The sequence below is a fragment of the Rhinoraja longicauda genome, chromosome 38 (assembly GCF_053455715.1).
Source record: "Rhinoraja longicauda isolate Sanriku21f chromosome 38, sRhiLon1.1, whole genome shotgun sequence".
Lineage (NCBI taxonomy): Eukaryota > Metazoa > Chordata > Chondrichthyes > Rajiformes > Arhynchobatidae > Rhinoraja > Rhinoraja longicauda.
In genome coordinates, this window is record NC_135990.1 from 12,558,723 (window position 1) to 12,584,355 (window position 25,633).

The 25,633-nt window shown below is 47.3% G+C and overlaps 1 protein-coding gene across 2 annotated transcripts in view; it reads left to right on the plus strand.

Moving 5' to 3' along the window:
* LOC144610881 (sorting nexin-27-like) overlaps positions 1-25,633 on the plus strand; it is a 137,924-nt gene that overhangs the window by 81,351 nt on the left and 30,940 nt on the right. For both annotated transcript variants that reach the window (XM_078429851.1, XM_078429852.1), the window contains exon 4: positions 24,198-24,262. In XM_078429851.1, coding sequence (XP_078285977.1) covers positions 24,198-24,262 — 65 coding nt within the window. The remainder of the gene's footprint in view (positions 1-24,197; positions 24,263-25,633) is intronic.

Consider the following 25,633-nt stretch of genomic DNA (forward strand, 5'->3'; position numbering starts at 1 on the left):
GAATGGATGACGTTTCGGATCAAGATCTTTCTTCAGGCTGATGTCAGGAAACATCAACCATTCCTTCTCTCCAGAGATGCTGCCTGACCCGCTGAGTTACTCCAGCATTTTGTGTCTACCTTCCACAAAATGCAGACAGTTGCTGAGAAGTTAGGGGTGAGGGGAGAGAGACAAACTAATAACATCAATTGAAGTGACAGATGGCAGGTTAATTATAGAAACATGCACATTTTAAATAAATATTCCTTTGCTGAATTTCTCATTCTACAGATGCCAGAAGTAGTAAAATAAATATTTTGTTTTAGCAATCTGGAACACAATAGACAATAGGTGCAGGAGTAGGCCATTCAGCCCTTCGAGCCAGCACCGCCATTCAATGTGATCATGGCTGATCATTCTCAATCAGTACCCGTTCCTGCCTTCTCCCCATACCCCCTGACTCCGCTATCATTAAGAGCTCTATCTAGCTCTCTCTTGAAAGCATCCAGAGAATTGGCCTCCACTGCCTTCTGAGGCAGAGAATTCCACAGATTTACAACTCTCTGACTGAAAAGGTTTTTCCTCATCTCTGTTCTAAATGGCCTACCCCTTATTATTAAACTGTGGCCCCTGGTTCTGGACTCCCCCAACATTGGGAACATGTTTCCTGCCTCTAACGTGTCCAATCCCTTATTAATCTTATATGTTTCAATGTTTCATTGTTCAATTTAACAAATTATTTAAGATTTTATCCAAAATTCCTGTAAGGCAGAACAATTTTAACCTTGATTCCTGGAACAATCTTCAAAGTGATTATTGAAGTATCTGTTGTGCAAAGGCTGAGTTGAGTATACAAACTAATCGTTGACATGTACTGAGGAAGGATCTACGTTTCGAAAGTACTGTAAAGAGCTGTCTGCTATTGTGAAGCAGTAAATGGTGACATCAGTGCAGAGACGCAGGGAACTGTCATAGAAACATCGAAAATAGGTGCAGGAGGAGGCCATTCGGCCCTTTCAGCCAGCACTGCCATTCATTGTGATCATGGCTGATCGTCCCCAATCAATAACCCGTGCCTGCCTTCTCCCCATATCCCTTGATTCCACTAGCCTCTATCACAAATACAAACACAAATTTGTATCCACAAATACAAACGGTGCTGGAGTAACTCAGCAGGTCAGGCAACATCTCTGGAGGTCATGGATAGGTGACTCTTCAGGTCGGGATTCAAATGGACTTCATTGTTCTCCACGACTTGACAATCAAGGAAGCATGCTAACTAACTTTCATCTTTTCTATTTCCCCTAAGTTTCTGCATGTGCATTTGTATCCTTAACTTCAATTATAGCTTTGTGAGATACAATACACAATTCATTCTGGGTAAATGTGAGAACATCAATTGGAACTAATGTTATTACATTTAAACTTCCGTTCCCTGATGTTTGAACCACATAAATCTGGATTCAATGACAATCCCATTCAGACCTTAAATGAGATCACCACAAAATGCTATGACTGCAGCATTTGGCCCGTCGTGTTAGCAAGCTGAGGGATGCGATGTTGGTGAAGAGTCTACACGACAAGTCTTGCATAAAGGAGGCAATGCAGCATGCATAATGATACTGACAGCACAGTCAGCTACTGGCCCAGCCCCTAAGCTTGCACAGGCAGACCTTTGGTTATGAAAGTATAATAACATTATTGTAGTTTAGTTCAGAGAGACAGTGCGGAAGCAGGCCCTTTGCCCCCCCCCCGAGCCCGCACCGACCAGCGATCCCCGCACATTAACACTATCCTACACACTTGGGACAATTTACATTTATACCAAGCCAATTAACCTACAAACCTGTACGTCTTTACAGTGTGGGAGGAAACCAGAGTACCTGGGGAAAACCCACGCGGCCGCGGGGAGAACGTACAAACTCTGTACAGGCAGCACCTGTAGTTAGACAATAGACAATAGGTGCAGGAGGAGGCCATTCGGCCCTTCGAGCCAGCACCGCCATTCAATGTGATCATGGCTGACCATTCCCAATCAGTACCCCGTTCCTGCCTTCTCCCCATACCCCCTGACTCCGCTATCCTTACGAGCTCTATCCAGCTCGCTCTTGAATGCATTCAGAGAATTGGCCTCCACTGCCCTCTGAGGCAGAGAATTCCACAGATTCACAACTCTCTGACTGAAAAGGTTTTTCCTCATCTCAGTTCTAAATGGTTAACTAAATGGTTAGGGTTGAACTCTGGTCTCTGGCGCTGTAAGGCAGCAACTCTACTGCCGTGCCACCATTAATTTTCACTTTTGAACGCACACTGTCACCCTTTCTGTCCCGTTATCTCTCCTGTATTCCTGTTTAGCACAAATCTCCCCTTGTTCTCTCTGCCATTTCCCCTGTCCCTCTTCCCACTTTCTCTGTACATTAAAACATTTTACCCCTGTCTCCAATCTGACACATTGACTGAGATTGCCCAACATAAATCTTTACCCCCTATAATTTTATTTCTAAATCCCGCTTTAAGGAAGCATCAAGGAGATGGGGAAATCAGTATCTTGTGGTGATCTCATTTAAGATCTGAACGGGATTGTCAATGGATCCAGATTTATGTGGTTCAAATATCAGGGAGCGGTGGTTTTAAAGTAATAACATTAGTTCCAATTGAGGAGTAATCGAAGAGAGGAGGAGAACTTTTTCAAAGTAGACATACCGTGAGGACAATAGACAATAGGTGCAGGAGTAGGCCATTCGGCCCTTCGAGCCAGCACCGCCATTCAATGTGATCATGGCTGATCATTCTCAATCAGTACCCCATTCCTGCCTTCTCCCCATACCCCCTTACTCCTCTATCCGTAAGAACTTAAGGATAATCCTTAAGGAGAAATCGAAGAGAGGAGGAGGTCAGTGTGAAGAAGGGTCTCGACCCAAAACGTCACCCATTCCTTCTCTCCTGAGATGCTGCCTGACCTGCTGAGTTACTCCAGCATTTTGTGAAATAAATACCTTCGATTAGTTCCAATTGATGTTCTTTCATATACCAGGATGAATTGTGCATTGTATTATTGAAGTTAAGGATACAAATAGATTCAACAATTATTTGTCTATCTCTCTCTAGTGAATATAAAATGAATTATTTTTCTTTCCTTTGAACCCACTTGCCTCTGTAATATAGATAAATATCATGTTGGCATCATGGATATTTGGTTTAGAGAGAAAATACATTTTCATCATAATTCAGTATCATTGTTTCAGACTGGGGCTGTTACAGTGATAGCTCTTGAATTCTAGAGTGTAACTGCAGGCTGATAATGCGGGCATTGCTTTGAAACTGCAGTTACAGGTGGCTGTGTTGTACCTTCCTCTACTTTCCAAGGGGAATAGCCAAGTTGTGGACGATTTGCAGACATCAGTCATGAGAGGCTTCAATGTGAATGCTGCCGTAAAGGAGTACTCAGTTCATAATTGCTATGGGAAAGGTCACGGTCCATTGGGATAGGAGGTGGGGATGTTTCTAGGCTTGCTCCAATACCCAGCAGACACATTTATGCTGCTGGAGGTCACAATGCAAATGTGGAACTCCAATCTCCACGCACTTGTGTACGTACATCAAGAGCAGGAGTTGACCACGTGTTTCCAGGTATGGACTTCCAGCCGTCACTGAGCCAAGGACATATTTGCTACATAGGTGGAGAAGTGCCATTCTTAGCAAAACGTTCACTGTGCAGATTCTTCGTGGTTCATCGTACAATACAATACAATACAATACAATACAATACATCTTTATTGTCATTGTACAGGGGTACAACGAGATTGGGAATGCGCCTCCCATACGATGCAATAAATTAATTAGCTAGTCAGTATTAATTTAAACAACCCAATGAAACAAATTAGAACCGTTTTAAAACCGAATAAAGTGCAAGTAGATCTGTGCCGGATCACTGTGCGATGTGACCATCCGGCTCAGCAGGACCGGTTCATGGCAGCTATGGCCCTGGGGATGAAGCTGTTCCTGAGTCTGGAGGTGCGGGCGTAGAAGGCCTTGATCGTCTGCCCGATGGTAGAAGTTCGAACAGACTGTTGCAGGGGTGTGAAGAGTCTTTGTGGATGCTGGTGGCTTTTCTGAGGCATCGTGTGTTGTAGATGCCCTCCAAGGCTGGTAGCTGTGTTCCGATGGTCCCCTGAGCTTTATGGACTACCCGCTGAAGAGCTTTCCTCTCTGCCTCTGTGCAGCTGAGGTACCACACAGGGATGCCATGTGTTAGGATGCTCTCTAAGGTGCAGCGGTAGAAGGTCATCAGCAGCTGTTGGGGTAGACCAGACTTTTTCAGTGTTCTTAGGTAGAACAGTCGTTGCTGTGCCTTCTTGACCAGCGCAGCAGTGTTATTGGTCCATGTTAGGTCCTCCGAAATGTGAGTGCCCAGAAACTTGAAGCTGGACACTCTCTCCACACTGTCCCCGTTGATAAAGATCGGGGTGTATTACCCGTTGTGTGACCTACGGAAGTTGATGATCAGCTCCTTGGTCTTGGTGGTATTTAGGGACGGGTTGTTATCAGAGCACAGGTTATTATCTGGTTCAGTGCAGAACTGAGTGGATTGATTGGGGAATTGCCCATTCAAGTCTGGAAACGACACTGCTTTCGGTTAAAGGACACAAAGTGCTGGAGTAACACCGCAGGTCAGGCAGCATCCCCGGAGAAGTCTGAACAAGGGTATCGACCCAAAACGTCACCTATTTCATTTCTCCAAAGATGCTGCCTGACCCACTGAGATACTCCAGCATCTTGTGTCTACCCCCTGGAGAACAGAGATGGGTGATGTTTCGAGACGGGACCCTGTCTAAAGAAGAGTCCTGACTGGAAACGTCACCTACCCATATTCTCCGGAGATGTTGCCTGACCCTCTGAGCTACTCCAGCACTTTGTGTCCTTTAGCTGTAGGTCTTTGTTTCTACTGCTTTAGGTTCCCAGGATTGGTTTGCCTCTACTCATTAGTTCTGACGCAAGGTTGTCAGCTTGATCTTTTAATGTTTCTCCCCCCACAGTTGCTGCCTGACTGCTGAGGATTTCAAGAATTTTCTGCTTTTATTTCAGATATCCAGTGTAGAGTTATAGAGCCATACAGCATGGAAACAGACTGGCCCAACCTGCCCATGCCCACCTGCATTTGCCCATATATCCCTCTAAACTTTTCCTATCCTTGTACCTGTCCAAATGTCTTTTAAATGTTGCTATAGTACCTGCCTCAACTACCTCCTGTGGGTGCTTGCTCCAGTTACCCACCACCCTCTGTGTCAAACCGTTTCCCCTCAGGTTCTCACCTTAAACCTGTGTTCTCTGGTTCTTGAGTCCCATTCTCCGGGTAAAAGATTGCGCATTACCCTATCAATCCCCCTCACGATCTTATACACCTCCCTCCGTAAGATCACCGCTCATCGTCCTGCGCTCCGGATAAAGCCCTAGCCTGCCCAACCTCTCCCTAAAAGCTCACTTCCCCAGTCCACACCACGCCCTTGTAAATCTCTGCAATCATCTAGGCCGGTGCAGCAGTAGAGTTGCTGCCTTACACGACTGAGACCCTGGATCGGTCCTGACCACGGGTGCTGCCTGTACGGAGTTTGTACATTCTCCCTGTGGCCGCGTGGGTTCTCTATGGGTGCTCCGGTTTCCTTCTGCATTCCAAAGACATGCAGGTTCGCAGGTTAATTGGCTTAGATAAAAACTGTAAATTGTCCCTCGTGTGTAGGATGTTGTTAGTGGTCGTGGTGATCGCTGGTCGGCGTGGGCTCGGTGGGCCAAGCGGCCTGTTTCCACGCCGTATCTCTAAAGTCTAAATCTAGTATATCTTTGCATCCTCCAGTCGTTGCAGTTTGCCGCACCGTACTGCACCCAGAAGAGATTGATCAGGTCCACCAAATTTCAGTCCTGCACTGCCTTATTCTTTGACAATTTGCCTGATATTGTTGTAGTTCGTGACCTATTACCAGAATAGTCAGACAACCGAATTCGTTTAACCTCTTTATTCTACTTATCCAGGTGGGAGAGAGCTTAGGCACCGGAGCGTTCAGAAACGCTCAGGCAGCTAGTGTGGCCTCTCTCTCCGAAAGCTCACATTTACACACCTATTATACCCTAAATACATGTGCCAGTATTTTTCCATCACTGCCTTATATGGCAAGTTTACAATGCCCTATAAATCTTTATTCTTAAGGGGTTGGACAGGCTAGATGCGGGAAGATTGTTCCCGATGTTGGGGAAGTCCAGAACAAGGGGTCACAGTTTAAGGATAAGGGGGAAGTCTTTTAGGACCGAGATGAGAACTTTTTTTTTCACACAGAGAGTGGTGAATCTGTGGAATTCTCTGCCACAGAAGGTAGTTGAAACCAGTTCATTGGCTATATTTAAGAGGGAGTTAGATGTGGCCCTTGTGGCTAAAGGGATCAGGGGGTATGGAGAGAAGGCAGGTACGGGATACTGAGTTGGATGATCAGCCATGATCCTATTAAATGGCGGTGCAGGCTCGAAGGGCCGAATGGCCTACTCTTGCACCTATTTTCTATGTTTCTACGTTTATGTGTCTTTCAGGACCTCCGTGTCCGTCGTGTCCATCGTGACCTCTTCTTTCTTGGGAACAAAGGGCAGTCCATGTGGCAAGATGTTCTTCTTAACACTTCAAAGCTTTGAACGCTGGTTGCTGATATCAGAGGATACGATCAGCCATGAACCGCGCTTCCATGCTGGCAACAGGATGCCCCAGCAATATAATCCGAGCTGGAGCTTTTACACCCCTGCAATAAAACCCACATAGCTGCATTCCTAACGTTAGCCCCTACAATATAGTAGGTTCAATATTCATTCTGAAGAAAGTTTTTTTTTTGATTTAGATTTAGAGATACAGCGCGGAAACAGGCCCTTCGGCCCACTGGGTCCGCACCGTCCAGCGATCCACGCACACTAACACTATCCTACACCCACTAGGGACAATTTTTACATTTGCCCAGCCAATTAACCTACATACCTGTACGTCTTTGGAGTGTGGAAGGAAACCGAAGATCTCGGAGAAAACCCACGCAGGTCACGGGGAGAACGTACAAACTCCGTACAGTACAGCACCCGTAGTCGGGATCGAACCTGAGTCTCCGGCGCTGCATTCGCTGTAAGGCAGCAACTCTACCGTTGCGCCACCGTGCCGCCGAACACCGAATTTTTGAATTCTGTAAAACTGGGAAGGCTACTTGTATAGACTGCAGTTGCTTTTAACCATATTCAAACACACTGCGGACAGTGTAGGAATGTGTTTTGCAAGGGGCTGGTGTCTTGCTTGGCTCCTACATGCCCAGTCTTTCGATGAAGGCAGCTTTTGTACAACTTGAGTTTGGGTGGATTTAACTCAGGAAGGTTATTGACATTGCCTTGCTCTCCAAGGGGGTGGAAACGAAAGCTGGAAATAGTTTGCAGGGAAGTGCAGTGAATGGCTTTACTCAGCGCTGAAAATCACCCATTCGGCACCGGTGCTGATTTGGAAATGCAGTGTGATGGGAAGTGGCAGGCATGACCAGATCTGACAATATCGTCACCACACGTCATTGCTTTCCCTGCAGCATGGCACCGAATCACACAAGCTAATGCAGCAGATTAAATCAGGTCAAGTGCTTGAAATTAGCAGGAACATTCCTGTCCAAGAAAGTAGGTATACAGTAGTGTAGGAAGAAAACTGCAGATGCTGGTTAAAATCGAAGGTAGACACAAAATGCTGGAGTAACTCAGCGGGTCAGGCAGCATCTCTGGGGAGAAGAAATGGGTGTCCGTTTTGAGGCCTGTTCTTTAGATTGCTATTGAGGGCATGCATCGTAGGTTTACTAGGTTAATTCCCGGAATGGCGGGACTGTCATATGTTGAAAGACTGGAGCGACTAGGCTTGTATACACTGGAATTTAGAAGGATGAGAGGAGATCTTATCGAAACGTATAAGATTATTAGGGGGTTGGACACGTTAGAGGCAGGAAACATGTTCCCAATGTTGGGGGAGTCCAGAACCAGGGGTCACAGTTTAAGAATAAGGGGTAGGCCATTTAGAACTGAGATGAGGAAAAACTTTTTCAGTCAGAGAGTTGTGAATCTGTGGAATTCTCTGCCTCAGAAGGCAGTGGAGGCCAATTCTCTGAATGCATTCAAGAGAGAGTTAGATAGAGCTCTTAAGGATAGCGGAGTCAGGGGGTATGGGGAGAAGGCAGGAACGGGAACTGATTGAGAATGATCAGCCATGATCACATTGAATGGCGGTGCTGGCTTGAAGGGCTGAATGGCCTCCTCCTGCACCTATTGTCTATTGTCTATTGCATCTTAGCACTGCCTCTCATGCTTCCCTGTAACTCTTCACCCACTCAATCTGAAAATGTTCACTATTTCAACTGAGCCTGTTTTCATATTGATTTTTCTGTGGTGAAATAGTTAACTTTTACTTGAGCTGCTCATATTCTTCAGATGCAGAACATGAGTTCCTCCCGTTAACCTCTACGCTTTCATGGGTCGAGTCCAAGGTAGACAAGAAACAAAGATGCTGGAGGAACTCAGCAGGTCAGGCAGCATCTACGAAGGGGAAAGTTTAGGTCAGGATCGTTTAGGTCAGTATCGTTCTCCAGACTGGAGAATGGTCTCAACCTGAAACATCGCCCGTCCACCCGCAGATGCTGACTGACTTGCTGAGATCTTCCAGCACTTCGCTCTCTGCTCAAGATTCCAGCAATTGCAGTCTCTTCTGTCGACAGTGCAGGCAAGACTGGCCTTAATATAACCCAGTGACGGGAAAGTATTTGGATTCCCCTTAAAAGTCGAGTAAAACTCCAGCTGTTTTCTTTAGCTTGATATTGCTTGCACGGCATGTATTTATATGCTCATAAATGTGTACATTTGTGCAAATCAGGTTTGAGAAATCATTGAGTGTCCGAGATGTTCAAATTCAAAGTTCAAGTTCAAAAACGCTTTATTTGTCCCCATGGGGCAATGTTCAAAGGAACATGGAGTAGTGCAAAAACTATTGGGTGGGGGGGGAGGGGGGGGGATTAGCAGGGGTGGTTGGGAGTTGAGGAGCTGAACTGCCCTGGGGACAAAGGTTGCCCTTCTCCTCTGTGTCCCACAACCTGGGCAGCGAAGCCGGTGTGCTGAGGGGAGACACTCAAACGCAGGGAACAGGACCTGTGAGGGGCCCTGTAAAACCCTGCCAGCTGACCTTAGCATCTGCTGGTCGCATAGGGTGGAGTGGGTTTTGACAGGGAGTCCAATAATTTTGGAACAGATCAAAAATTTTAATCAGAATTTTCTGTCATTCGGCACGGTGGCGCAGCGGTAGAGTTGCTGCCTTACAGCGAATGCAGCGCCGGAGACTCAGGTTCGATCCCTACTACGGGTGTAGTACTGCACGGAGTTTGTACGTTCTCTCCGTGACTTGCGTGGGTTTTCTCCGAGATCTTCGGTTTCCTCCCACACTCCAAAGACGTACAGGTGTGTAGGTTAATTGACTGGGTAAATGTAAAAATTGTCCCTAGTGGGTGTAGGATAATGTTAGTGTGCGGGGATCGCTGGGCGGCGCGGACTCGTTGGGCTGAAGGGCCTGTTTCTGCACAGTATCTCTAAATCTAAATCTAAAAAATAACTAGCACACACATGGATGTCGATAAAGAGGGCCAGAACTTGGAACCAGTCATAGAGTCACCCAGCTTGGAAACAAGCCCTTCGCTGATCAAGAGGCCCCATCTATACATGTCCCACCTGCTTGCTTTTGGCCAATATCCCTCTAAACCTTTCCTATCCATGTACCTGTCCAACTGTCGTTATAGTCCCTGCCTCAACTACCTCCTTTGGCAAATTGTTCCGAATTCTAAACCACACATTGTCCAGTTTTGACTTTAGATAGTTCCCAATCTGGGTGCTCTGTGCACAAAGCTGGGATTTTTCTAATGCATGCATTTCAGAACCATAATCAGAGCCAAAATATAAATAAGCACAATGAAGATGCAAGGAATTGCAGATGCTGGAAGCTTACGTAAAGCACAAAGTGCTGGAGTAACTCATTGGGCCAGGCAGCATCTCTGGAATACATGGATAGGCAACATTTTGGGTCTGGATCCCCCTTCAGTCTGAAGAAGGGTCCTGACGCGAAATGTCGCCTGTCCATGTTCTCCAGAGTTGCTGCCTGACCCACTGAATTACTCCAGCACTTTGTGTTTTACTTAATAAACACAACACTGTCCAAACAACAGTTTTACATTTTGTATGCTTTGTGCTAATGTAAGACCAACTAGAACTTTGTAAAATTGTAAGAGGTTTAGTTGCATTATCTTTGCAAAGTCTCCCTGATTGAGATTTAATGTTAAACTTTCAACATTGAATGTTAATTGGGATGCACATATTGCAGAAACAGTAGATATTTAACCTTCGCCCTTCCAGTGCTGCAATTCTCTTATTTTAATTAATTTAAAAAGAAAATCAACTCTGCATTCTCAATTTGGACATGGGGGGGGGGGGGGGGGGGGGGGGGGGGATGTAATTGGAGACTTTCTTTCATGGCTGATAGAATCTAGTTCTGGCAAATCCTCCTGCTTGATCGTTACAATTTAATGTAAGTTGTTTGGAAAATTGCCCTTTATGCATCCTTCCGGGGTTTAAGAGAGTGAATCAGAAGCTCTCCTTCAATTTCCTTCATCGTAAAGCGAGCAAATTTCTGTGACACCTTGTGGGGCATATCTAAGTCAGCACATTCCACCTACAGAATGTGTGGAGCACTTTCTAATCATTGTGAAGAATATGCGGACAGTCCCAGCATTTACTTTCAAGGGCAGTGTAGCTTTGGATTCCTTTTCTTAACAAAAAAAAATTGTACGGTAGCACAGCGGTAGAGTTGCTGCTTTACAGCGAATGCAGCACCGGAGACTCAGGTTCGATCCTGACTACGGGTGCTGCACTGTAAGGAGTTTGTACGTTCTCCCCGTGACCTGCGTGGGTTTTCTCCGAGATCTTCGGTTTCCTCCCACACTCCAAAGACGTACAGGTTTGTAGGTTAATTGGCTGGGTAAATGTAAAAAAATTGTCCCTAGTGGGTGTAGGATAGTGTTAATGTGCGGGGATCGCTGGGCGGCACGGACTTGGAGGGCCGAAAAGGCCTGTTTCCGGCTGTATCATCATCATCATCATATCATATCATCATCATATATCTACAGCCGGAAACAGGCCTTTTCGGCCCTCCAAGTCCGTGCCGCCCAGCGATCCCCGTACATTAACACTATCCTACACCCACTAGGGACAATTTTTACATTTACCCAGCCAATTAACCTACATACCTGTACGTCTTTGGAGTGTGGGAGGAAACCGAAGATCTCGGAGAAAACCCACGCAGGTCACGGGGAGAACGTACAAACTCCTTACAGTGCAGCACCCGTAGTCAGGATCGAACCTGAGTCTCCGGCGCTGCATTCGCTGTAAAGCAGCAACTCTACCGCTGCGCTACCGTGCCGCCCATATATATATGATATGATAAATGAAGTGCCTTTGCACAAAATAATTTCCATCCCGTTCCTTAGAGGATTAGGTGTGACTAGACCAAGTGGACTCTTTGGGCCCAAACCTCTCCTGCATTGGTGCAGCATGCTCTCCTCCCCCACTTCCTCCCTCCCCCCACTTACTTACTTACTTACTTACTTACTTACTTACTTACTTACTTACTTACTTACTTACTTAACTTACTTACTTACTTACTTACTTACTTACTTACTTACTTACTTACTTACTTACTTACTTACTTACTTACTTACTTACTTACTTACTACTTACTTACTCACTCACTCACTCACTCACTCACTCACTCACTCACTCACTCACTCACTCACTCACTCACTCACTCACCACTCACTCACTCACTCACTCACTCACTCACTCACTCACTCACTCACCTCACTCACTCACTCACTCACTCACTCACTTCACTCACTCACTCACTCACTCACTCACTCACTCACTCACTCACTCACTCACTCACTCCCTTCCCTCCCTTCCCTCCCTCCCTCCCTTCCCCTCCCCGTCCCCAACCCCCCACTTCCATCACCCTCAACCCCCTTATCCTCCCTTCCCTTCCCCCCTCCCTCCACTCCCCCTCCCTCCCTCCCTCCCTCCCTCCCTCCCTCCCTCCCTCCCTCCCTCCCTCCCTCCCTCCCTCCCCTCCTCCCCCTCCCTCCCTCCCCTCCCTCCCTCCCTCCCTTCCCTCCCTCCCTCATCCCCCTCCCCGTCCCCAACCCCCCACTCCATCACCCTCAACCCCCTTATCCTCCCTTCCCTTCCCCCCTCCCTCCACTCCCCTCCCTCCCTCCCTCCCTCCCTCCCTCCCTCCCTCCCTCCCTCCCTCCCTCCCTCCCTCCCTCCCTCCCTCCCTCCCTCCCTCCCTCCTCCCTCCCTCCCTCCCTCCCTCCCTCCCTCCCTCCCTCCCTCCCTCCCTCCCTCCCTCCCTCCCTCCCTCCCTCCCTCCCTCCCCTCCCTCCCTCCCTCCCTCCCCTCCCTTCCCTCCCTCCCTCATTCCCCTCCCCGTCCCCAACCCCCCACTCCATCACCCTCAACCCCCTTATCCTCCCTTCCCTTCCCCCCTCCCTCCACTCCCCTCCCTCCCCCCCTCCCTCCCTAGTAGATTTAAACTTTAAAATGTGAATAACTTGAAATATATAACACCGCTTTCATTAGTCTTCCATCAGCACCAAAGGGACGACGGTGAGTAAGGTGGGCCTAAATTGTCGCGCTATCGTGTACCGTTTTTGCTGTAGTTCAGGAACAAACAAACAAGAATTTTAGTATAGAGATGTTACCTTTCTATTTTCCAGATCAAACTAGAACTTGTTTGGAGCTGTTTAAGATTAAATGGTAGCTCTGAGAATAAATTTCTTCCCTCTTCCTTTCTTGCCTTTGATCTACCAATCTTTCTCTGTTCATTATCTGCTTCAAATTAATTATTTCTGGGTACGATTTCACTGGTTTTCATCAGCTTGTGGGCACAATTATGCAAGCAGGTGTTTTTGACGATAAAGCTTAACGGAATCTATTGATCGTTCCTCTCCAGATGGCCAAATGGTTGTAGATTAAGGAGTACATAGGCGTGCTGCTATTTGGATCTGACTTCCACTTCCTCACTCCGAAATAACACCCATTCCTTCTCTCCTGAGATGCTGCCTGACCTGCTGAGTTACTCCAGCATTTTGTGAATAAATACCTTAGATTTGTACCTGCATCTGCAGTTATTTTCTTACACAGGTTTATAGATTAATTGGCTTGATATAAATGTAAAATTGTCCCTAGTGTTTGTAGGGTAGTGTTATTGTGCAAGGATCGCTGGTCGGTGCAGATTCGGTGGGCCGAAGTGCCTGTTTCCGCGCTGTATCTCCAAACTAAACTAAACTGAGGCTTAGTCACAATGTGTAGGAAGGAACTGCAGATGCTGGTTTAAACCGAAGATAGACGCAAAAAGCTGGAGTAACTCAGCGGGACAGGCAGCATCTCTGGGGAGAAGGAATTGGTGACGTTTCAGGTCGAGACTCGTCTTCAGACTGACGGGTAAATAGACAATAGGTGCAGGAGGAGGCTATTCAGCCCTTCGAGCCAGCACTGCCATTCAATGTGATCATGGCTAATCATTCACAATCAGTACCCCCGTTCCTGCCTTCTCCCCATACCCCCTGACTCTGCTATCATTAAGAGCTCTATCTAGCTCTCTCTTGAAAGCATCTAGAGAATTGGCCTCCACTGCCTTCTGAGGCAGAGAATTCCACAGATTTACAACTCTCTGAGTGAAAAAGTTTTTCCTCATCTCCGTTCTAAATGGCCTACCCTTATTCTTAAACTGGAGGGTAGTGTTCAACAAGCTGCCATTGAACGTGGAGTGATGGAGTTTTCAGTTCCAGGCCCGGCTCGTGACCTGTGGCTTGCTTGACCAACCTGCGCTCGAGGCCAGCCAACATCTGGCAAGTCTGGAGCCATGTGCAATCACATGAGATGCTGTAAGTCTCTAACTTTGCCAGTTGTGGTTTTGAATGCCAGTAAAATTTACCACGTCAGCCTGAGCTATAAAACAGGATATGTAGCAAGTATTTGTGTAGAAACAAGGAACGGCAGATATTAGTTTCAAAATGAGGATGCCAGGTGCTGGAGTAACTCCGTGGGTCAGGCAGCATCTCTGAAGAACATGGGGGGGGGGGATGTATTGGGTCGGTGCCCTTCTTTAGGTCGATTGTCTGAAGTACTCGGCACCTTGCGTTTTATGTGGGAGTTACATTCTCGAAAAGTAGTATGTAATCAAAAACATAAATCAAATATATTCGCGACTACGCTGCCAGTTGTAAATTTGCTCGCATCATTCCCAAAATATCAGCGGGTATATCAAGCTCTGGTATTAAATGAACAAGCGCGTTATTCAAAAAACACATCAATCAAACATGCAGAAAACGTGAGGTGTTGGTGTTACTTTAGAGATACAGCGCGGAATTTAGAAGATTGAGGGGGGATCTTATAGAAACTTACAAAATTCTTAAGGGGTTGGACAGGCTAGATGCAGGAAGATTGTTCCCGATGTTGGGGAAGTCCAGAACAAGGGGTCACAGTTTAAGGATAAGGGGGAAGTCTTTTAGGACCGAGATGAGAAAGTTTTTTTTTCACACAGAGAGTGGTGAATCTGTGGAATTCTCTGCCACAGAAGGTAGTTGAGGCCAGTTCATTGGCTATATTTAAGAGGGAGTTAGATGTGGCCCTTGTGGATAAAGGGATCAGGGGGTATGGAGAGAAGGCAGGTAAGGGATACTGAGTTGGATGATCAGCCATGATCATATTGAATGGCGGTGCAGGCTCGAAGGGCCGAATGGCCTACTCCTGCACCTATTTTCTATGTTTCTATGAAACAGTCCTTTCAGCCTACTGAGAGAGCATTGGTCAGCAATCGACCTGTACACTAACACTATCCTACACACTAGGGACAACTTTTCTGAGGCATATTAACCGACAAACCTGTACGTCGTTTGAGTGTGGGGGGAAACCAGAGCACCCAGAGAAAACCCACGTGGTCACAGGGAGAACGTACAAACTCCGTACAGGCAGCACTTGTAGTCGGGATCGAACCCAGATCTCTGGCACTGTAAGGCAGCAACTTTACCGCTGCGCCACTGTGCCGCCCCTAAACCTACTGAGTTGGTCACACAGCAGTAAGTACTCAGTTGGTCAGACAGCTTCTGTAGAGAAAGGAAGAAGTTAATGTTTCAGTTCAATGACTCCCATCAGAACCTTTAAACTACCACGGCCAGCCAGTAGTTTCTGACCCTGGTGTTTTACAGCAGCCTTCAGTGAACTTCTGTTTTCACTAATGATGGTTGGGTTCCCAGCATTCGCTAAACCTGTCAACCTGAAATGAGCCATTTATTGCAATGCTCTTATTTTCAGCTCGTCGTCAGTCATGCCAATATATATCGTCCCCAGTGTCATGAGCTCTTACCATGTGCAACAATCTATATACTAAAACTCTCGTTTGTTTGTTCCTGAACTACAGCCAAAACGGTACGCGATAGCGCAACAATTTTAGGCCCACCTTACTCACCGTCGTCCCTTTGGTGCTGATGGAAGAAGTTTCATTGAAATCGGTGTTATATTTTAAAAGTTATTCGCATTTTAAAGTTTAAATCTATCTCCTAGGGTGGGAGGGAGGGGCAGGGAGGCAGCATCTCTGGAGAGAAGGAATGGGTGACTTTTCTGGTCGAGACACTAGGCCACTCCGCTGAGTTACTCCAGCATTTTGTGTCTACACCAGCCACTGTATCGGTTCAGCTGCTGTTCAACTTTCAGCATACCCGGCAGCTTCCAGAAATCATTATTCTTGAGTATGTGCGACCTGTTTCGACCCGAAACGTCACCCATTCCTTCTCTCCAGAGATGTTGCCTGTTCCGCTGAGTTACTCTGGCTTTTTGTGTCTACCTGGAGCATCAAAGTTGCACGCAACAGGAAACTGACGGTCATCCCTGCAGACTTAGTGTCATTACTGTCGAATGCTCCGTACAATAGTCGCTTCCATGAGTGCTCTCCCAGCTTTCTTTCTCTCCCCTACTCTCTCTCTCCCCCCCCCACGATCATCAGTCTGAAGAAAGGTCCAGTCCTGAAACGTCACCTATCCATGTGCAGCCCCATGCTCTCAGACTTATTCTCGGAAGCCTGCTGTGGGCACTTTTGCCTTTGCCGCCTTGCTGTGAAAAGTCAATCGTTAGGGTCTAATCTTCCCACACAGAGAGCAGCTGACTGACAGGTGGTTGGGTTATCCTGACGGGTGACTGTAGGGACCCAACGTGAGCACCGGCAGTGGACATAGGTGCGGGCTGGCCTACCTGTTAGTACAGCTCCATGTCAGGGCTGCTGAAGCAGGCGACATCAGCTGCTGTGAAGGAAGGAACTGCAGATGCTGATTTATACCTTAGGTAGACACAAAACGCTGGAGTAACTCAGCGGGACAGGCAGCATCTCTGGAGAGAAGGAAGGGGTGACGTTTCGGGTCGAGACACTGGGTCACTCCGCTGAGTTACTCCAGCATTTTGTGTCTACACCAGCCACTGTATCGTTTCAGCTGCTGTTCAACTTTCATCGTACGCGGCAACTTCCAGAAATCATTATTCTTGAGTATGTGCAATTCAAAAAGACAGTTTGAACAATGCAGATTGCTTCAGCTGTTGATCACTGATTACAGTCACAGAATTGTGTGGCTTTTAATCAAACTTTTGTGACCCACTGCATAAATGTATTATGTTTTGGCTGTTCTCCATCTTGCATCCATTGTTGGTTCTGACCAAGTGGAGGCATGTTTTCAATTTCCCGTCAAATCTTTGGTCATGGGTTTGCTACCTGTTACAATTGGAAACACCTAGGCAGTGGCCTTTATCATAGATGGCATCTAATTATTTTGCCGTTTGATTATCAAATTAAATTATCTTCAGTCAGGCAAATAATTTTGTGTGGAGATGCAAGGAACTGCTGATTCTGAAGTTTTGACCAAAACTCGGTGCTGGAGGGTTTCAACCTGAAAGATCACCCGTTCGTTCCCTCCAGAGATGCTGCCTGACCCGCTGAGTTCTTCCACACTTTGTGTTTTTGCTTGAGGTAGTTTTTGTTTCTGACCTGTTTCTGAAGCCCTCTCCAGGGACAATTTGCTAATTTATGGGACCCAATTAACCTATGAACCTATACACCTTTGTGGAGTGTGGGAGGAAACCGGAGCACCCAGAGAAAACCCACGCAGTCACAGGGAGAACGTACAGGCAGCACCCGTAGTCAGGATCGAACCCGGGTCTGTGGCGCTCTAAGGCAGCGCAGCAAATCTACCGCTGCACCACTGTACCGCGCGGTGAAGCAGAAGCCAGCTTTATCCTGGGTTCAGTCATCAGTAGTTACTGTGGGAATTCACTCAGCGCCTTGAGTATTGGAGTTTTACTGTAGATGGAATCACAAAATGCTGGAGTAACTCAGCGGGTCAGGCAGCATCTCTGGAGAGAAGGAATGGGTGACGTTTCGGGTCGAGACCCTTCTTCAGATTTTACACAAAATGCTGGAGTAATTCATCGGGTCAGGCAGCATCTCTGGAGAGAACGAATGGGTGACGTTTCGGGTCGAGACCCTTCTTCAGACTTACTGGAGATGGAAATCTTTCTCTATTAAAGTAAAACACTGTGGGCACTGAAAATCAGCTTAATGGTACATTTGATCAATATTTGCCCTAAATTTAATTTATTTAATTAAGCAAATCATTGTCGTGAAGAATATGTGGCGCTGGGATTGAATCTATGAGGAGAGGCTAGGAATTGGAAGTGTTGGACCTCCACCATCAGCTCACTTTGATTTACCCCCAGATGCTGTGTCTGAATTCCACCTGATCTGGACTTTGATAAAACCAGCAGCAATCAAATGTTGCAGGCTGGGACATAACAAAGGCAGAACTTGGATTAAACCACTTTAATTGTGGGTGTAGCGGTAGAGTTCCTGCCTTTCAGCGCTGGAGACCTGGGTTCGATCATGACTACGGGTGCCGTCTGTACGGAGTTTGTACGTTCTCCCCATGACCTGCGTGGGTTTTCTCCGATATCTTCGGTTTCCTCCCACACTCCAAAGACGTACAGGTTTGTAGGTTGATTGGCTTTGTATAAATATACACCGATCAGCCGAACCATTACGACCACCTGCCTAATATGCTGTTGGTCCTCCGTGTGCCGCCAAAGCAGCGCCGACCCGCCGAGGCATGGACTCTACACGACCCCTGAAGGTGCCCTGTGGTATCTGGCACCAAAACATTAGCAGCAGATCCTTCAAGTCCTGTACGTTACGAGGTGGAGCCGCCGTGGATCACACTTGTCGATCCAGAACATCCCACAGATGCTCAATCGGATTGAGATCTGGAGAATTTGGAGGCCGGGGCAACACCGTGAACACTTCATCATGTTCCTCAAACCATTCCCGAACAATGTGTGCAGTGTGGCAGGGCGCATTATCCTGCTGAAAGAGGCCACTGCCATCAGGGAATGCCATTGCCATGAAGGGGTGGAATTGGTCTGCAACGATGTTTAGGTGGGTGACACCTGTCAAATTGAAGTCCGCATGAATGGCCGGACGCAGGGTTTCCCAGCAGAACGTTGCCCAGAGCATCACACTCCCTCCACCGGCTTGTCATCTTCCCACAGTCGGTTCGGACCAGACGGGATAGCCTTCGTTGCCCTCGCGCATCGATGAGCCTTGGGCGCCCAACACCCTGTCGCCGGTTTGTGGTTTGTCCCTCCTCGGACCACTGTCGGGAGGTACTCACCACTGCTGACCGGGAGCACTCCACAAGCCTTGCCGTTTCAGAGATGCTCTGACCCAGTCGTCTGGCCATAACAACTTGGCCCTTGTCAAAGTCGCTCAGGTCTTTACTCCTGCCCATTTCCCCTGCATCCAACACATCAACTTCAAGAACTGACTGTTCACTTACCGCCTAATATATCCCAGCCCTTGACAGGTGCCATTGTAACAAGATAACCAATGTTATTCACTTCACATGTCAGTGGTCATAATGTTTTGGCTGATCGTTGCATATTGGATAGGATAGTGTTAATATGTGGGGATCGCTGGTTGCCACGGACTTGGTGGGTTGAAGGGCCTGTTTCCGCGCCAACTAAACCAATTTAGTGAAAAGTTGTGTATGTGCGAAGAGTCAGGGCAAATGGAGTGGAAGCCCACTGGAGTCTCAGACAGACCCGGAAGGGATGGATTGACCTATTTTCAGTGGTAAGGCCATTGTGAATAAATTGTGCTCATTCCAATCTCTAAGCGTTGCGTATTAATGCAGCAGAAAGAATGTAGACGGATAAAGGCAGAAAGACAGTCTTGGTGTGAAGAGGAGGTGTGAATGCCTTGCCTGTCTAGATTTAATTAGAATCATCTTCAAGCTGTCCAAAATGTGCAAGAGTGCAGATTATCCTGAAGAAAAATATGGCAATGCCAAATAAAATCAGTGCAAGCTTGTTTTAAAAGTTTCAAATTAAAACTGAACTTCTTTACTCGGGTGGTAAATTTGGAACGCATTGCCAGATGGGATTGAAAATAAAAGTACTTTAACATCTTAAGAATTGGGTCAGGTGCTACACAGGTGCTCCCTGACTAACAATGCTTAGACTTACAATATTTTAGACAATAGATAATAGGTGCAGGAGGAGGCCATTCGGCCCTTCGAGCCAGCACCGCCATTCAATGTCTGATCATTCTCAATCAGTACCCCGTTCCTGCCTTCTCCCCATACCCCCTGACTCCGCTATCCTTAAGAGCTCTATCCAGCTCTCTCTTGAATGCATTCAGAGAATTGGCCTCCACTGCCTTCTGAGGCAGAGAATTCCACAGATTCACAACTCTCTGACTGAAAAAGTTTTTCCTCATCTCAGTTCTAAATGGCCTACCCCTTATTCTTAAACTGTGGCCCCTTGTTTTGACTTTACAATAGTGCAAACGCTGGGCAGTGGCCATGACCCACAGCGCGCCTCCGGCCACGTGATCACGTGTATTAAATGCAGTTCGGCGTACAATACTTTCGGTTTACGATGGGTTCGTTGTAAGCTGAGGAGTACCTGCAATGGAAGGTAAAAGCCAGCCACAGGATAACATTTGAATGCTGACACATCGTCTCCGTACAGACATCGGAATGGCGGGACTGTCGCATGTTGAAAGACTGGAGCGACTGGGCTTGTATACGCTGGAATTTAGAAGGATGAGAGGGGATCTTATCGAAACATATAAGGGATTGGACACGTTAGAGTCAGGAACCATGTTCCCAATGTTGGGGGAGTCCAGAACCAGGGGTCGCAGTTTAAGAATAAGGGGTAGGCCATTTAGAACGGAGATGAGGAAAAACTTTTTCAGTTAGAGAGTTGTAAATCTGTGCAATTCTCTGCCTCAGAAGGCAGTGGAGGCCAATTCTCTGAATGCTTTCAAGAGGGAGCTGGATAGAGCTCTTAATGATAGAGGAGTCAGGGGGGATGGGGAGAGGGCAGGAACAGGGTACTGATTGAGAATGATCAGCCATGATCACATTGAATGGCGGTGCTGGCTCAAAGGGCCGAATGGCCTACCCCTGCACCTATTGTCTATTGCCTATTGTCTTGTGCTATTGATCAGTTAGGAAGCTGGTCATGGTTGGACTGTTACATGGATACCTCACTCGTGGTCCTCTACAGCAAGTTTCAAAGCCCGTTGCACACCAGTTGTAGGCCCGGATCACTTTGGGCTCCCATTGGGAGATGCAGTGTTAAGATGCTGCATGGTGGTGTAACTCAGCCTTAGATGCAAGTTAATGCCTTCAATCATTGAAGTTATTTTCCAGTGCTGACACTAATGTTAAAGCATCAGTTCAATGGACTGAGCATTTCCCTTGGAGACCAGTAAGATATATGTTGTGTTCTTGCTTAGTTTAATGCTTGATTGAATGAACAAAGACACAGCGTGGAAACAGAGCCTTTGGGGTCCACGCTGACTATCGATCACGAGTTCTATGTTGTCCCACTTTCTGATCCGTTCCTTACACACGAGGGGCAATTTAGAGGCCAATTAACCTTCAAATCCGCACGTCTTTGGGATGTGGGAGAAAATCCGCGCAGTCAAAGGGAGAACGTGCAAACTCCGCACAGACAGCAGCCACGCTCAGGATTAAACCCGGGTCTCTGGTGTTGTGAGGCAGCTGCTCCACTGTGCCACAGAGTTTAGAGTGGTGAGAATGGTCCATGACTGCTGGGTTGGTGAGGCCCGTTGGAATCCAGCGCTGATATTAATGGCGCCCGAAGGAAACCCACGCAGTCACAGGGAGAACGTGCAAACTCCACACAGACAGCACCCAACGTCAGGATCAACACCGGGTCTCTGGCGCTCTGTTGCTATAATAACTCTGCCTCTGGTGGCATGCCTCTATTGCAATTTCTAAAAGAATCTTCTTACCCTCGAAAATGTGTCCTCCACATAAGGCGCCCCTTGTCTCAAACCTCGTTCAGCCATCCAGTCACCAGGGTCAACATGATGTACCCAGCATGTAGCCCAGCTAGACTCAGAGGAGGTGCTGGGAGGGGTAATTGTGGACGCAGCGTACAGGGGCGGACACAGTGTTATGAGGTGCCTGCTCTCGGCATTATTGTCCCAGGCAGTTAACATAGAAACATAGAAAATAGGTGCTGGCGTAGGCCATTCGGCCCTTCGAGCCTGCACCGCCATTCAATATGATCATGGCTGGTCATCCAACTCAGTATCCCGTACCTGCCTTCTCTCCATACCCCCTGATCCCTTTAGCCACAAGGGCCACATCTAACTCCCTCTTAAATATAGCCAATGAACTGGTCTCAACTACCTTCTGCGGCAGAGAATTCCACAGATTCACCACTCTCTGTGTGAAAAAGACATTTCTCATCTCGGTCCTAAAAGACTTCCCCCTCATCCTTAAACTGTGACCCCTTGTTCTGGACTTCCCCAACATGGGGAACAATCTTCCCGCATCTGCTAGCCTGGTGTGTTGTGTCTTTGTCTGCCTGTGTCTCCACATCTGCCCAGACCATCACACAAACCAACCTCCCTTCTCTTGACTCCATTTATACCTCACGCTGCCTCAGCAAGGCCAGCAGCATAATCAAGGACCCCTGCCCACTCCCTCACCTCCCCTCTCCCATCAGGCAAAAGGTATAGAAGTGTGAAAATTCACAACTCACAGATTCAGGGACAGTTTCTGCCCAGCCGTTATTAGGCCACTGAATCATCCAACCACAACCAGAGAGCAGTGCTGAACTACTATCTACCTCTTTGGTGACCCTCGGACTATCCTTGACCGGACTTGCACTAAACGTTATTCCCTTATCATGTATCTATACGCTGGGAATGGATTGATTGTAATCATCCACGCATTCATTTCCTCCCGCCTAGACTACTGCAACTCCCTACACACTGGGATCAGCCAATCATCCCTGTCCCGCCTGCAATTGGTACAAAACGCCGCAGCGAGACTCCTGACGGGTACCCGTAAAAGGGACCACATCACCCCGATTCTGGCCTCTCTCCACTGGCTCCCAATACAGTACAGAATCAACTTCAAGCTCCTCCTATTCACATACAAAGCCCTAAACGGGCTTCCCCCCCCCCCCATATCAAAAATCTTCGAACCCACCACTCTATCTCCAGGTCCCTCAGGTCGGCCGACTTGGGGCTACTCACTATCCCGCGGTCTAGGCTTAAGCTCAGGGGTGACCGCGCTTTTGCGGTTGCAGCTCCTAGACTGTGGAACAGCATCCCTCTCCCCATCAGAACTGCCCCCTCCATCCATTCCTTTAAGTCCAGGCTCAAAACCTATTTCTACTCCCTAGCGTTTGAGGCCCTCTGAGGGGGCGCTGTGAACTGTTTATGTATGTGCTGTTATGTTTGTGTGCCATTGTATGTTCGTTCTTAGTACCTGAACTGATGTATAGCACTTTGGTCAACGTGGGTTGTTTTTAAATGTGCTATACCAATAAAATTAACTTGACTTGAGTCCAGAACAAGTGGCCACAGTTTAAGAATAAGGGGTCGGCCATTTAGAACTGAGATGAGGAAAAACTTCTTCAGTCAGAGAGTTGTGAATCTGTGGAATTCTCTGCCTCAGAAGGCAGTGGAGTCCAATTCTCTGAATGCATTCAAGAGAGAGCTAGATAGAAGGATAGCGGAGTCAGTGGGTATAGGGAGAAGGCAGGAACGGGGTACTGATTGAGAATGCTCAGCCATGATCACATTGAATGGCGGTGCTGGCTCGAAGGGCCAAATGGCCTCCTTCTGCACCTATTGTCTATTGACTTGACATGTACTGGGCCATTCTTAGTTACGTGCGTAAAAATGTGAAAAATTGTGGAATACATCTCTTCTAATTCTGAAAGCATTACAGGTATATTGTTTTGTACTGTATATATGACTTGCATGTGCCAAATGTTATCAAGTGAAATTTTGATATGTTATGCTGACAATGTTTGTTTAGGGTCAGAGGTCAAATACGACTTGTCACGTGTGTGTGACCTCACATGGACACACACGTGACCAGTCATATTTGACCTCGGTCACCAAACAAACATTGTCAGCATAACATATCAAAATTTCACTTGATATAAAGTTCAACATATACGCATCATATATACAGTACAATACAATATACCTGTAATGCTTTCAGAATTAGAAGGGATGTATTCCACAATTGTTCACATTTTTGGCCACACACGTGACTAAGAATGGCACTATTGTCTTTCCGCTGACTGGTTAGCACGCAACAGAAAAGCTTTTCACTGTACCTCGGTGCACGTGACACTAAATTAAACTGAACTGAACTGAACTGCCTTGGTGCCCGCGCCTGCAAACCCATGTCTGTCTGAGTGCCAGCGCCTGTGTCTTCACACCAGCCTGGGTGCCCACCTCCATCCCACTGGAGCCTGCACTGAGTGTGGTGTAACACTTGCCTGGGTGCCCACCTCCATCTCACTGGAGTCTGCACTGAGTGTGGTGTAACACTTGCCTGGGTGCCCACCTCCATCCCACTGGAGCTTGCACTGAGTGTGGTGTAACACTTGCCTGGGTGCCCACCTCCATCCCACTGGAGCCTGCACTGAGAGTGCTGGAGTGAACTGTGGTGTAACGCCTGTTCTCTGCTTTGTTTTTGCAGTGTGCTCGGTCACTGTTCTGGGGGAGAGCGATGTGATGCAGGAATTCCTGGCCGACTCCAGTGAGGTAAGCCCGCCGACAGGGTGTTTAGTTTAGTTTAGAGATACAGCGCCGAAACAGTCCCTTCGGCCCACCGAGTCCACGCCGACCAGCGATCCCCGCACACTAACACTATCCTACACACACTCGGGACAATTTACAATTTTACCAAGCCAATTAACCCACAAACCCGTACATCTTTGTAGTGTGAGAGGAAACTGGAGCACCCGGAGAAAACCCGCGCAGGTCACGGGGAGAACGTACAAACTCCGTGCGGACAGCGCCCGTAGTCAGGATTGAACCTGGTTCTCTGGCACTGTGCCACCGTGCTGCTTGGTGAAGCAGAGGCCAGCTTTATCCCGGGATCAGTAATCAGTAGTTAGTGTGGGAACAGTCGTTCAGTGCGTCGAGCCTGTCTGCTCTTCAAATCACGGCACCACAGCCTCAGATCCAATATCTTTTACCTTCTGATACCTTCAGTCAACACCCAGCCTGAGCAAGGTTGCATCTTACTGTGGAATTTCCCACGAGCAGTGACTTTTCTTTAACCTTGTAATCTGTCGATCTTTTTAAGCAGCTCAATTAGATAAGATTTAGAATGTTTGCACTTCTCGGTTAATTTAAAATCAAAATGTTCCTCAGCATAAATTTGAAGTGAAGTATTTTTTTTTCTTTCTAACTGTAAAATTATAACCAAAAGTCAATGTGATTGCCACAAAGCAGTTGAATGTGCCCTGTGTTTTTGTTAAGGAAGGGTGAATGGAGCTTTCTTGCCGCTTGTATGCAGAGTTGGCATGGAGTGCAGCAGCATCTGATGTAGAATGAGGGGGTGGTGAACAGTGAAGTATTCTCCGCTGTGCCAGTGATGTGCCGTAACTGCTGTGAAACGTGACCCTTATTCATGAGACCAGAGAATGACGCAGCAGAGAAAGACGTTGTTCAGGCCTTTGTAGCTGTGTCTAGTTCTTTAGAAAAAAGAAATCCTACACCCCTGTTTTTTCCCGCCCCCCCCCCCCCCCCCCCCAACTACAAACTCTCAAATATTTATCTAATAGTCAGGGGGGGAAAGGGATAAGAGAGATGTAGACGGTTCATAGGACAAATGGATGAAAGATATGCATTTGTCCTGTACCTTCTAATTCTCTCGTTTCTCTTTCCCCTGACTCACAGCCTAAAGAAGGGTCTCGACCCAAAATGGCGCCTACTCCTTTTCTCCAGAGATGCTGTCTGAGTTACTCCAGCTTTTTGTGTCTGTCTTCGGGTTAAACCAGCATCTGCAGTTCTGTCCTACGAATATTTACCTAATGCCATTTTGAGAGTTAGCGTCAATCTGCTTTTACAATCCATTCAGGCAGTGCGACACAAAATGCTGGAGTAACTCAGCGGGTCGGGCAGCAT